The sequence below is a fragment of the Apus apus genome, chromosome 5, assembly GCF_020740795.1.
Source record: "Apus apus isolate bApuApu2 chromosome 5, bApuApu2.pri.cur, whole genome shotgun sequence".
Classification (NCBI taxonomy): Eukaryota; Metazoa; Chordata; class Aves; order Apodiformes; family Apodidae; genus Apus; species Apus apus.
In genome coordinates, this window is record NC_067286.1 from 27829322 (window position 1) to 27843580 (window position 14259).

A 14259-nucleotide genomic window follows, 5' to 3' on the forward strand; every position below is an offset into this window, starting at 1 on the left:
TGCATTAGTGCTCTTTAACTGAGCATTCTTCACCTGGCATTCTGGGTGAGGCTGCCACCCAACAGTGATCACATAATTTAAGGACTGAATCACAGTGTATCCATCTAAGGGGACTGAATTAAGGTTTCAAAACAAAACACCAAAGTCTTGATTCCAGCATTTCCTAATTTCTTTGAGCAGTTGACTTTGCAGTTTTAGTAGTGTTCTTTTGTGATTTTTCCTGAGTGTATCAAGATTTTATTTGTAGATAAAAGAATAGAATCTTTGAGATGTACTTCATTTATTTGCTTTCCTAACAATACTCTTTTAAATATTGGGCAGAAGGAAACCTTTCTAATCCAAGGTTTCCCAAGTTTAATTTGGGACCAGTGCCTATAACTGGTTTTTAGACATCACTGGTGGCAGTAATTGTGTGTTTAGTTTTGGCAGCAGAAGTTCTCAACACTGTGACGGGCCACAGGCAAGTAAGCACACTTCTCCCTGGTTAGCCTCTTGTTACATACAGCCTCTCAGCCTCCCAGCTCACGTGCTCATTGCTCTCTTGCACGGCCCATAGACCCTTGACTCCATCCCTTCAGCTAGCTGCCTTCTTCCCTTCACTGCAAACTGACCAAAGTGTCACTGGCAGCCCAGAGAAACTTGACTCTTGACTCCAGAATTTCCCTGAACTGTCTGCAAAAAGCTTATTTCCAGAAACTACCTTAGTAAAAAGGCTAACTCTGAAAGTGAGATAATTGCCTGCACACATGCAGGCAGGAGATGCTTTGTGTTTCATCTGCAAAGGGTTTTAATACTATGGTTGGTGATGTTCTGACTTAGTCTTCTCTAGCCTGATTTTCTCCTCTGCATGGCAGAAATAACAGCATTTTTCTGACTTGAGTGGACTATTTTGACAGTAAATCCATAAAAGTAGTGATGTACCCAGCTATTGTCATGATGGGAACAAATACTGTGACAGGTCTGGATTCAGAAAAGAGATGGAACAAAGAGAAGAGAACCTATCAAAGATGGGAACCACCTGCCCCTAGGCAGTACATCCCAGGGGTCTGGCAGAGTGGACCAAGGAGTACTGCTGTGAGTGTACCTGCTCACCTCTCCTCCCTGGCTCTTGGAACAGCTCCGCAGTGATTTCTTTAGTGAGATTTTTTTAAATAATATTTTTTTCCAACATCTATTTTCCAACATCTTCATGTTTCAGGATGCAAATGTAAAACTGATCAGAGAACTGCGAGAAGAAATTGACAGGTTGAAAACTATGCTGATGAGCTTTGAACTGGTATGTAGGAACACTTCCTAACTGGAGCTTTAATGGTGCTTTAGGTAGCTACAGTAGCTCACTTTTGTCTTATCTTTCCATGCTTATTGTAACTGGAAGGAAATTAAACTGGTCTCTCAGTGATTTAATGATGATTATAAAGTTAACTGCATTTCTGTAATTTCTCCTTTTTCTGGCATTATATTGATAATCCTGAAGTATAAGTACGTGTGTAATGATTAGAAAGGATTTCTTGACTGTATTTCATGGAGTCAGGATGGTTTTGTTGTCCTGAAATACCACAAAATATAAATATTTTATTTATAGGGATATGGAAGCACCACAACAGTAAAATACATTAATAATTTATGTAATTTCCCTACCATCATGTCTGTATTTTGTCTTTCCTTCTCCTGAGTTCATCTCTTTGAAATCCTGGAGAGTGAAAGAACATGCCTGCCAGTTGCAAATGAGGAAACTAACATGTAGATATTGGTGGCTGTTGTTTGTACAGAGGAATTCCAGCCCTTCTTGGAGTGATGACAGGGATGGAAATCTGACTGAGCTGGTTCTTCAGAATGAAATGAAGGTGTGTATGATCTATCTGATGCTGTAACTCTCTCTTGTTTCATTGGGCCAAGGGGGATAGCATTGCCATAGTTCCACAGTGAGAGTGTTTTTGTCCTAATCCTCTCCCACTTGCTCTGAATAAATGGGAAACTGCCATCCTTAATACATGTTGGGATCTCTCTACCAATTTCTGATGAAGATCTTGTGTCCTTAATGGGATGCTGTCCATTGTGCAGTCCTAAATCTGTATGATCTACTCCTTGTTTGAAAGTTGTCTCAATATATCACATTAATTCATTATTCAGAGCCTCTCTCTTCTAAGATTAAATGGCTCCAATTTATTCAAAGGAAATTATTGTGCAGTCACCACATTACTAAGAAGATTTGATCACTGATGACCTGGAACAGTTTTGCAGATCTTGATTTTAAGTTTTGCTTAAAGAGAGGCAAAATTACTAGTTAACATGTTCATGTATCTTTCTGACATTTTGGGAATGGTTCTTCAAGAGATTAAACCTACTTTAGTGCTTTACCCTAATGGTAGTACAGCTTTTACTTGATTTTTTTGTTACCACAGAAGTGTTCTGCAGTTAGAAATACACCTGCATTGCAACTGATGAAAGAATTTTGCATCCAGTAACTGGAAAAAAATGCTGTTCTTTCTGAAGAACTTTATGTATGAGAAAAGTTAAACTGTTTAGCAAGTGAAAAATTTACCTCTCCTATTCTTTAAGATTGAGCAATTGACCAAAGACTGGACAAGTAAGTGGACAGACAGGAAGGCCATCATGGAAGAATACAGTGTGGACATCAACAAAGAAAAAGCTGGAGTAACAATAGATTCTAATTTACCTCATCTAATGGCCATGGATGATGATATCCTCAGCACAGGAGTGGTGCTATATCATCTCAGGGTGAGATATGTTCGCTTATTTTTCACTTGAATTTCAAAGCACTTGTTTTCTTTGGAAATGGAAAGTGGTTAAGGTGGCATTACAACAGCTATCAAAAAGTAAAGGCCACAGCCCACAAGGCACAGATAACAGGGGAAAAAAGCAGAGAAGGATATATGAAATAGAAGAGGAGAAGAATGAATATATAGAATAATAAGTTCACCTCCTATGAATACATGTGGAAACTATTTGATAACATATCATAAACAAAGCAAAATACTCAAATTAAGCATTAGTGGTTTGTCCACAAAGCATAAGGACAGGAGTGTGTATGTAAATGTAAGGGATGGTGCTTAAAGTATACCAGATGTACTGGTCCAGATTTTATTTGGTACTTGTATCCTTGAGACTGGAATACTTGTATACATGTAGATCAAAGATAAAAGTAAGCTTTAACAAGCACAAGCTCACTTTGGCAATGACTTCTATATATTGCACTTTCAGCCCTAGCAGGCCAGTCAATTAGATCCCAGGTGTGTATCTTGAATGTTAGTTACCTGTGATTCCAATTGAGTGGCTATTTTCCAGGATCAGGTAGAAATCCTGGTCCCATAGATACTGGTTTGCTCTTTAGCTGCTCATTTAAGGTAAGGTGTTCCCTAAGAAACTTCCACAATATAGCATGTATATTACTTGATGTTGTGGCTTATGATGTATATGGTTAGGCCAAATAGTTATAGGGATTTTTTTTTTTTTTTAATAAGCCAGTGCTAAGCCAGGCCTTAACATTTTAAAGTTGTTTAAATGAATGGAAACTACTAAAATGTTGACATAAAAAGAATAGTGGATGGGCATCTCTACAGAGTTGCACTCATTAGCAAAAAAAGATGTTGAATATGGTTGAAAAATATGTATCTGTCTACTAATAAATTATCTTAATCCAAATCTAGGTTTTGTGCTACTTAATACAGTTTAGGGACACAGTTTTTTTTTGTTGGTGGTTTGTTTTTGTTTTGTTTGTTTGGGCATTTTTGTGTTTTGTTTTGTTTTTTGCCCTGCTAAAAAGCTGCAACAAATATTTGAAACAGAAATTGTGCTGATCTTTATCATGTTGAAAGAGAAACCTTAATTTTTCTCATGCCAGCACAAATAAATTGTGCCAGATAATAATTAGTGACCAAGTAATAATGTTCAGTGCTGATCAATATGCAACTTGAACTACTCAATGCTGTATTAACATTAAATATTTATTAAAAATTAATTGTTACTACTTAAATGTTTTTTCATTATGTGCCATTTTGGAAACAGCAAATATTTTAACACACTAATTTTTGCAACACCTAAATTAATTTAAATATATTAATTTTAACAGAGAAACCTAGTCTGAAGGGCCACTTTCTGATGTCATTAGTGCCTATCTGTCACACTAACATCCTTGTCCCCTCTTTCTTTGCTCCTAGATGCTGCCTTTTCTTTTTTTCTTTTGTGCTTTGCATCTTTTAGACTCTGGTGTCTATTAATTTCATCTGAACATCAAGAAGGTAAAACACTAGTGTTTTCTTACATATTAGGGCTTCAACGTATAACAGCTCTTTAGATTGTACTTGTAGAGAGAGGACATGGCAGCAGCAGTTTTCACATCATGTAGAATAGAAGTTGTGTTACTCTTAGTCTCTTGATATTCCATAGTATTAATTGTACTAATCAATGCTGTACCTATGCTTAAAGAAACTTTCTTTCTTAGGTTCTGTTATTTTTTTTTTCTGGCTTTCATTGTAAAAAAATATGTTTTCCCTATAATTTAACTGAACATTTTTTTTGTAGCTTAAAAATATGGAATTTGTTTATATTATTTTAGAAACAGGTGTATTTCACAAACTTTTTTGAAAGTTGGAGTGTCCTCAACACTGAAGGGGAAAAGCAATTTCACTCTTTATGGTTCCATAATGCACCTTGGGAATTCTACCTGTAGTTAGGAAACACTGCCAGAAGAGGGTAGCAATGTAAAAGCACTCAATATGTTACGGTGAAGTTGTGCAATTATTTCATCTGAATTATGTGTCTTTCACTTTTTCAGGTAGAATACTCAATATTAAATTAGAAAAGAATATAAATACTTAAATTATTAGCTCAGTAACAACACTTGAAAAAATTAAATCAGCAGGGTCCTGGGTTATGGCTGGTTTTGTTTTATTTTCTTCTTTAAATTGTGTTAGTTTGCATGTATCATATCTGTACCATTGCTCTCAGCTGCAATTTCTTGTTGTGCTTAAACTCCCACGGAAGTTCACTAACTGGGACACTATTGTGAATTTCATGAGCCAATACTGCTGTAATATACTTTTCTGAATTAAATTGTATTACCAGAGAGTTATTTCAGCACATTAGAAAAAGGTTTCTTTTGGAATTACAAGAACTATTTCTTTGCTTAATCAAGAAGATAAGTAACAAAGAGGTCTTCTAGGAGTTGGTTTACTTCTCTTTACATAAAATACATGTTGCTAACTCGTTTTATTATGTGAGATTAGTCAAGGACCATATGGATCATAAGTTTTCTACAAGTTGTGGCCAAGCCTGGTGGATATTTGGTAGGTGAGTCTGCTGAACATTAAGCTGATGTGTAACTTGATAATTAGTACAGAGCAGGGGCACTGGGCACCATCCAACTTTCAGCCTCTCCATCAGGGCCTGGGACAACTGTCTGCTGCCAGCTGTCTGCCAGATGCTTCTACACCACCAGCTCTCCACTGGGACAACTACATGGATTGTCAGATGGTGCACAGTGCTGCACCAGTCCTCACTGCAGTGGGAAGCTGCCTTCTCCTGGGCTTCCCAAGCAAAACTCTGCTCTGGTTCTCCCCACCCACCTTCTGTCTGGCCTGCATGTTTAGCTGGCCACATCTATGCTGGCTAAAATGTTAATTTTTGTATTTCGAAAAGCAAGGCTTGTGTGACAAAATGGCAGGCTGTCCCCTTGCCTGCATGCCTCTTCCTCCCCTTCACGTAACGTGTACTGCAGGCAGGGCAGGAACAAGTTTGCTGGTGGTCCCCTCCTCTGCCTCCCATGGCAGACCACTTGCTGCCAGGCACTCAGGGCTCCCTGCGGTGCCACAAAGAGCCCCTGCTGGGGCTCGAGGGCTTTGTGGAGCTCACCACGCAGAGGGACCACTGGTGGTGTGATGCTCCATGGCTGGGAGGAGTGGCAGGTCAGGGAGGACCTGCACAGCACCGTGCCTCATCTGCTTACACATGGAGCTGTCCCAACGGAGAGGTGGTTGAGGTGGACAGATGGTGGTAGGCAGTTGTCCCTTTCTGTCTCCAGCAAGGGAGTCTCAGCAGGGCTTGTAGCAGAAGGCTCTGTTAGTTGGTTGAAACAGCTGAGGAACCAAATGATAGTAATTTCCTTTCACTCCAATGCACAAACCCACTGTGATTTATCTGTAATTACCAAAAAGCACACAATTTTACAGTAATGCATAACTTCCATTTTCTTAGTCTTCAGGCTTCTGATTACTACTTCTTGCTTCATCTTTCTAGGTTATTATATGTTTGGAAGAGAATGCATTTTCAATTTACTGTAATTAGAAAACAAAAATCAAGTATTTTAATGACCATAATTAATTTTAATATGGCTGAAAGATTTTCCACTTAAAGTAATTTTAGAGCACATTCACTAATCAGTCTACAATAATTAAACATAGTGTCTGTTCAGAGCTGGGAAGGGATCTTGCTTTGTTTTCCTAAGGAAAAACATAGAACTAGTGATGGAACATACTGAACAGGTGATAAATTCATTGCTTTTTTGGTTGTGGGTTTTTTTTAACTCATAGTATTGATTAGATGACTCTTTTATTTCAAAGCATCACAACATTCATACTCAAAATATTAGTTTCAAACAAAGTTCAAAAATCATCCACTGAGTGTTACTGGATCTACTGGACTAATAAGAGAAGATGACAGCTGCAGGATAAGAATTAATTGCATCACTATGGGGGGCAGCAGGCTGAAGTATTAGGAAGTAGTAAACAGTGTTTGCTCTAAACAAAACAGTCTTCCATAGATGTTTTATTTCAGGTATCTGCTAAGATTCTGTTCCAAAGCTTTGGTAAATATTAAGTATATTTCACTCCTGGTAACTGGCTTCTAAGTTAATTCTTTTCTTTTTTTAGGAAGGAACAACCAAAATTGGAAGAACTGATTCAGACCAAGATCAAGATATTGGTAAGAGAATGATACTACAAATTATTTTATTATATGATCAGGTCAAACCAAGAGGTTTACATTTGTCGTGTGTAGAAGCTGGGTAATATTTCTGTTTGTCAGCTTTCTTTAGAGAAGGTAAGGAGAAGAGAATAATTTTTTATTTCAGTTATTTTTCAGTTTTGCTGAAGAGATCAGACAGTCAATGCTTTTGATGTAATTGAGATATCTTCAGAATTTTCTTCCCACTTGTGAAATGCTGTGCTGGAGTTTAAAAATATCTTAATCCAACATCCAAATCTTGGTATGTTCTATGCTAAACTAGTGGCACAAGTGATCATGAGACATTGAAAATGCTTTTCAACTCTACTTAGGCAGAGTATTTTAGACATAAAATCCTAATGATTCAGAAAATATTCTATTTTATTTCATTTCTGCTCTTAATTTTAACAGTCAATTTCAAGAGCTACAAATTATGATAGACAGTTGAAACTTTAAACTGAAATTAGAAACTTTATGAAAGCTCAGCTGTGGTTAGTTCTGCTAAGTTTGGTTCGGTTTGATTATTTTCTGCCAGTAGGTTAGTAAAATATAAACAATAAATGCCATAATAGTAATAAGGGAATTTAGCATAATAGAAAAAATTGCACATCAGCTCATAAATCAGAAAGTAATGTATAATTTTCTGGAACCGGAAATACTTTAAAAGAGCAATCTCACTATTTTCAATCAAGTTTTTTCTGTGACTGGGTACTTAGCAATCAAAGAAGACTCAGTCTCCTTGTTCTGCACATGACACAGTTCTCTGAGGTAGGAAGGATGCAGTCATAGCATTAAACAGTGTGTGGTGGAGGAAAATAGGGCAACCTTAACCCCTTCAACAGGTGAGATAAAACACATCTGTGGGCTGTAGTTTTGCAGGGACGAGGGATTGAGCGGGATCACTGTATGATAGAGAACAACTGCGGGATTGTGACACTGCGACCCGTTCAGGGTGCACACTGCACAGTGAATGGATGTGAAGTCACTGGATCGTGTCGTTTGTCACAAGGTGAGGCTTGCTTGGGCAGTGAACATTGCATTATAATCAACTTAACTCTGGAGTTTACAGACAAGGATTTAGGGAGCTCTTGCAGGTCTAAGAAATACATCTCACAGTCTGCTGCCTTGAACCACAAGATTTGATCCATGCCTAGAGCTTCCAGACTGTGACAGATAAATTAAGTACTCCACAGAAAGTAAAATGAAGACATAGGTGACAATATTAAGACCCCTTTTGGCTGCAATGGTCTGCAGCCCTCTGAAAAGGGAAGGCCTGTAGTCAGAGGCACTGCAGTGGAAAGGGGTGGAGACTGGCCTCAAGCCAGGTGACCACTGGTGGGAGTTCTGGGCAACTATATAACGTGGCTGAAATAACCTTCAACTTTCACAGTGTGTTTAGGTGGAGGGTAGTAGCCCCTGAGTCATGGGCTATGGTGAATGAGCTCACATGAAATGGATCAGACTCCCATACTTTCAGGTGGTTTAAAATAAGTTAAAATAAAACCCCAACAATCAGTCCACTTTCCAGGAACTTGCAGAGATCTGGATTGTTAAAAAGATTGTATAAAAACAAGTTTACAGCAGTGGGTTGGTTACATTTTTTGGTATGAAGTCATGCTAGTCTTCAATATGAACTAAGAATATACTGTTATGTTGTGTTTGCAGAGCTCTCCAAGATTAGTTTGCTTGGATGCTGTCATTTCAGAATGATAACTCTGCTGTTCCATAGTGGCAAATTTTATAATAGCTTTCTGCTCTGTGACAGTCAGAAAGCTGTTGCTCACAACAGGTTTTTTTAACATACTATTTTGTAGTAGTTTGTATATGCTTTAGTCTGTGTACTGGAGTTAAGATAATGCTGACATTCTAGGGATTGTAGCTTTCTAATTAATTTTTATTCACAGGAGCCCTTGTTGTTCTTGGCAAGTCTCATAAGTTTAGATTCAATCACCCAGCAGAAGCTGCTCTCTTAAGGCAAAGAAGATCAGTAAGTTTAAAAACTGTGTTTGTCTCTCTTAATTCTGCATTGATTTTCCTAATTATTTTTCCTCTTAAAAGCAAGCCTAATATAGAAAATATTTCTCCTCATCTTTGTGTTCACTTGCTTAATTTACTCCATCTAATGGTCTGTAATGAGACTAAACCTTTTGTGGGAGGACATAGCTTTTCTTTCAGATATGCTTAGCAGAAGATGATGCAGATCCCTTGAATAATTTAGGGTTTCCTATTTTTGGTCATGACCACAGTAGAATTGACACAGAAAGGCAGAATGCTGCACTGAAAAGACCAGTTAAAATTTTTTTCAAATTTGCTAATTTTCTAAATTATCTTCTTTCTCTGACATTTCACTGTCCCAAACAACCTATACTAGAAGAAATGGTAAAATTATGGGATTAAGTGCTTGACTCTAAAAACACTTAATTGTTACATACATCACAAAGAGAGAAAGTATTAGTTGGTATGTTAATCACGGGAGCTAATTACTGCAAGCTATTATTTGGTCAGCTAGTTCAATAATGCTTAAAAAAGTAGGCAATTCTTAAAATGACTGGCATATATAACAAAACAAAAAAAACACCCACAAAACAAACTTAAATAATGTAATTTTTCTGGTTTAGCACATAACCATATTAGCAACTGATACTGACAATCCATTTAAAATGGGTTTTCATACAGTAATGTTCTGTACTTTCCACTCAGCTGTCCTTTTGTTCTCACTTCTGTAGTTGAGATAAGGAGCTTAACTTCCATTTGTTTTCGTTCTTAATTTATTTACTAATGGAACATGCAGTACATTAAAACAGAGCTACAAGGAGAGATGTACTCAGTAAGAAATAGTTAGCAATTTTGCAAATTATCAAATACTAAGCAGAACTGTGAGATTATAAACTCACATGGAAGGTATTAGGCAGCAGTGCACACAGTCATCAGCAACAGCAGCATTAATGATAACTTGGAAGTTTCTAGGTTGTTGTGATGTTTTTATTTCCTCTTATGCTGTGTAGATCAGTGAAATCCCACCCATTCTGAATTGTGGAGCTTTGGACTGGCTCAACTTGGATGGAAGTTGCACCCATTCTCCTCACGATATCCTTTCTTCTCTTGACAAGTAAGTTACAAAAAGCAAACAAATAAACTCTTTCTTCAGACAAAACTAAGTTGTGTATGGAGTAGGTCCCATCATGTTTTCAAATGGTAAAATAAAATAGTCTGAGAAAAAGCATATGCCAGCTGACTAATACACAGTGTTATGATATCCAAGCAACAAACGTGAAAAGTATTTATTGATGCATGATGAATATTGATGCACAATCAAGAAAATGCCTCAAATGAAACTGCCAGACAGTCTTAATTCAATTAACTTGCACATCTGCGTTGTAGCTGCTCTTATTTATGAGCTAATCTATACTTTTTACAACTTTCTTACTTCAGTACACAGAATGGACTTTTCTAGCTATGATTTAGCCAAGGTAATTATTGCTAATTCAGTTTCCCTGCTACGTTGTTGTGGAAATCAGAAATTTGGTTTGTTCATAAAGTCCCTTTAGTTCAGGTCCTCACTGAGCCTTTCATCTCAGAAAGCCATTTTGATATTTTTTTTTAATTATTATTATTTTTTAAACTGAGCAGTAAATAAGGCATAAACTGCTTCTGAACTGTTGAAGAGCTGTTCATACTCGTGTATGCTTTTTAATGGCACAGCCTTTCTGAAAGGGAGAGGAAGGCAGTGATTAATATGTTTCAGAAAAAGTAATTAAGATATGCCCTATGTTTCAGTTCATAACATTGAGAATGGAATATCACAGAATTAAATGTAATTGGGTTCTTTCTCTTTTTTAATTCCTCTCAGCCTGGCACATTCAATTGACCTGTTAAAGGCAAGAAACAGCCATCTTTTCATTCATATCTGTTGGTAGTTCTGCTTCTTGCTAGAGTGTTTTTGGTGTGGTAACATGCTGGGAATCTTTTATCTCTTTCTAGAAGAAGCATCTCATCTTGTTTTTATGAGCATAAAATGTTATGCCTGTTTTGAACATCTCTCCATACTTCTAGTCAAATGGCTTGCTTTCCACCTTGGGTAGTCTTTCTGTGTGTTCTCTTTCATGTATCTAATCTCTGCGTTTGCTTTTCATTCGCTGCAGTGATACCTCTCCATACAAAATGGTATTTAATTTTATTTCTTTATTGAGATAAATTTTACACATCACTGCTGTTACTTTATTTGTAAAAATTACAAAGGATTCAAAAATAAGGATTTTTCTAATGACCTTCAAAAGCAGATGCCAAGTTGCTCTTCACATGGACATAAGCATCAGAGGGGGAGCTTTGTCACAGAAACTTGTTGATGGTGCTAGAAAAACCTGCAGAAATCCCAAAACATTGTCAATAGTTTAGGACAGAATTGCTCTTGGTTTTACCCTTTTTGACCTGACAAAACTGAAGAACATTTAGATTATTTTTTTTTTTCAGGCCACATTTAGATAGCAGATTTTTTTGTGTTGATCGATTTTTTTAATGATTTTTTAAAAATCATTTTGACAGGACTATGCATATTATATTGCTTAACATTACCCTCATACTTACCTAGCATGCTTCAAATGCTTACTTCAGTGAAAATGAAAAGCATTATGGTATTGCCTTCACTTGATTTTTATGAATGTCCATCTCCCACAGGAATAAACTATGAACTACATCTAATATTAGTTGTCTTTCACCTTACATAGTCCATTGGTCTTTTTTTCATCTTCAATAGTTTTTTGGCAAAGGTAAACTGGATTGATCCACTCAGCCTTCCTTTACAGTAACCAGGAAGCCTGTGTTTCTGTTCAGAGAAGTAGTTTTGCACGTGGAGGGGCTTATGATTAAGACATCTAGCCTAAGATCTGTCATATGGGAACAAAACAAGATACATGTGGCCCTTCAAATGTCCCATTTCCTGATGAAAAGTCAGTGTCATGTACTAAAAGGTGTCTGAGATACTTTACAAAGAGTAATACAGGCGTAAGCGGAGTACAGGGAGTGCTCATTTGCTCATCAATAAAAAGTTCACCTAGTGCAGGGTCTTGTCTCTATGAAAAAGAGGCGCTTAGAGGATGAGATAAGAATAGGGCAAGCTGTGTGTGTGTGTCTCCCTCTCCCCCCTCTCCCTCGATAGCTCTCAATGCTTTCCCAGCTGCTAGCAATCTGCATTTAGAGTCTTCCTCCACTGAAAATTACAATAACATCTCATGTATAATAGGTTCAGTGAAGTTTTCTTGCCTCATTTTTTAACATCTTTATGATTTTCTGTTTTTATTTTCACAGTCAAAAATGTAGCAACTGTAAAGAAAAAAAAAGTTCTGCTGAACTAAGGTAAGACTATTAATATGCTTGCATGGTGCTGAAGCTTTTGGCCCCTCTAGCTTTGTCTGTCTCCTGTCTACACTGATTTTATCGAGAAGAAGTGCAAACTATGCTTCAAGCTCTAATTTGATTTTTTCATATTGAAACAGGAATCTGTACATGTAGCTGAATTATGGGCAACTGTGTGCCTTCTTCATACTCAATCTGGTGTAAATCGTTTGCACCTTTACTGCGTGTATAACCAGTATTTTAAGAGTGGGGTTTATGCTGAGACTGCTACTAATTTACAATACATAAGAACTCCAAAATACATTAAATTTTATGTCAGTGGTAGGTGCTGAGAATACTGATTAATATATTGAAAATTCCTTGGCCAAACTGAGTTCTCTTCTAGTGAGAAAAAAAATGGCTTTATGGATAAATAAGTCCTAACCTAGAACATGCAAAACAGCAGAGTAGCTGCACACAAAAATAATTCAGAAATTATTGAGTTTCCATAGGTTTGTGTGTTCTTTAATCAGAATCTGATGATCCTTTGATTTCTTTTGAATTTTTTGTTTTGAACATATGAACATATATGTTATGGTAGTGATTACTTACAGTCTTATCTCCCATGCTGTCAGTATGATGACATTTTTCTCATTTGCTTTTCATTGGTTGAATTACCAGTTCAACATCTAATTCTCAAAATATTTTGAGAAATGAAAGTGAAAAATTTCTATCATTCCACCCAAATAATAAAACTTTAGGCCTGAGACTTTCCCTGAAAAGGGATGTAATTCATCGTACGCTTACTTAGCTGCTTGCTTGTACACCCTACTCAGAAAAGGTCTGGTTTAGAAGTGTGTTAAAAGGGTATCCTGAAATAAGTCTTTGCCTTACTGTTGTTATGGGGGCTTAGGCAAAGAAAAAAAACAACAAACCAAAAGATGTTTTGCATGGAGAGGCTAAAAAAACCCCACATGACGAAAAAAAGCACAGATGTGGATTTTCTGTAAGCAAATCAGCTAATCAGAAATCCAGATGATATTCACCTGATGGTAACTTCCGTGAAAGGGATTACTCTGTGTATACATCTCTAAAGGTCCCTTATATCTAAAGGTTTCTTACTTTGCTGGCCCTTTGGACTGGTTTCTGGCTCTCCCTTTGCCCCCTGCCCCCCAGCTTTGGCTTTGAATTGTGCGAGTGGCACTGCTTCGGGAGGCTGGGGGAGGCGATAGTACAAGGTCTTTGTATCTCCTTCCCCATTCTGCCCTTTAAGGAAGAGAAGGGAGAGGTGTGGGCCTCTGTGCTCTCTGCTCTGTGCAGCTGCTTGGTGCCTGCTGCTGCGTGATGCTCTGAGGCCCTGTGGGAAGGGGCCTGGGTTGGAAACGGGTGGAGGGGGGGAGGATGGAGCACAGGAGTGGATGTGTATCAGTGGATAGGCTTGTAACCCTGACTTGTGATTGCTCTCAGTGCTGAGATTTGCAAGGTTGCAAAATGCCTTTCCAACATCTTTTTTTTTTTTTTACTGCTTTATTATTAACTCTTCTTCCCCTGGAAAACATAATTTGTAAAAGAAAAATAGGACTTGAACAGATGGAAAAATGGGGATGCTAACTTGGCCGATGTTTTCTTTGGGAAAATTGGAAAATTTCAGCTTTTAGCAACAGTGGTCATTTTCACTTGAGTTTCTCCATTTGAGCCTTAAGGTTTTATTGCAGAAGGCATCCAGCCTCACGACAGAGCTATTGCTGCCATAGTTACTGAAAGCTGCATTATGCTGTAGCAGCCGCCAGCCTCTGCATCAGCAGTAGAAGTGTTTGGGGAAGAGGGGAGGAGAATTGCACAATAGGATCCCAGACAGCTGACGACAAAACAGGCTGGAAAAAAATGTGGATTTACAGATGGTAATGTGGATTTAGCATGCATCATGCAAACTTTGTGAAGAGAAAACTGAGATGGAAAACCAATCCA

At 37.5% G+C, this 14259-nt stretch overlaps 1 protein-coding gene across 3 annotated transcripts in view; it reads left to right on the top strand.

The window, feature by feature from the left end:
* Window positions 1-14259, top strand: part of STARD9 (StAR related lipid transfer domain containing 9) — a 99236-nt gene that overhangs the window by 54128 nt on the left and 30849 nt on the right. For all 3 annotated transcript variants that reach the window (XM_051621032.1, XM_051621034.1, XM_051621033.1), the window contains exons 14-21: window positions 1199-1276; window positions 1770-1844; window positions 2560-2739; window positions 6888-6939; window positions 7832-7969; window positions 8865-8947; window positions 9966-10069; window positions 12265-12312. In XM_051621032.1, the coding sequence (XP_051476992.1) occupies window positions 1199-1276; window positions 1770-1844; window positions 2560-2739; window positions 6888-6939; window positions 7832-7969; window positions 8865-8947; window positions 9966-10069; window positions 12265-12312 (758 nt within the window). The remainder of the gene's footprint in view (window positions 1-1198; window positions 1277-1769; window positions 1845-2559; window positions 2740-6887; window positions 6940-7831; window positions 7970-8864; window positions 8948-9965; window positions 10070-12264; window positions 12313-14259) is intronic.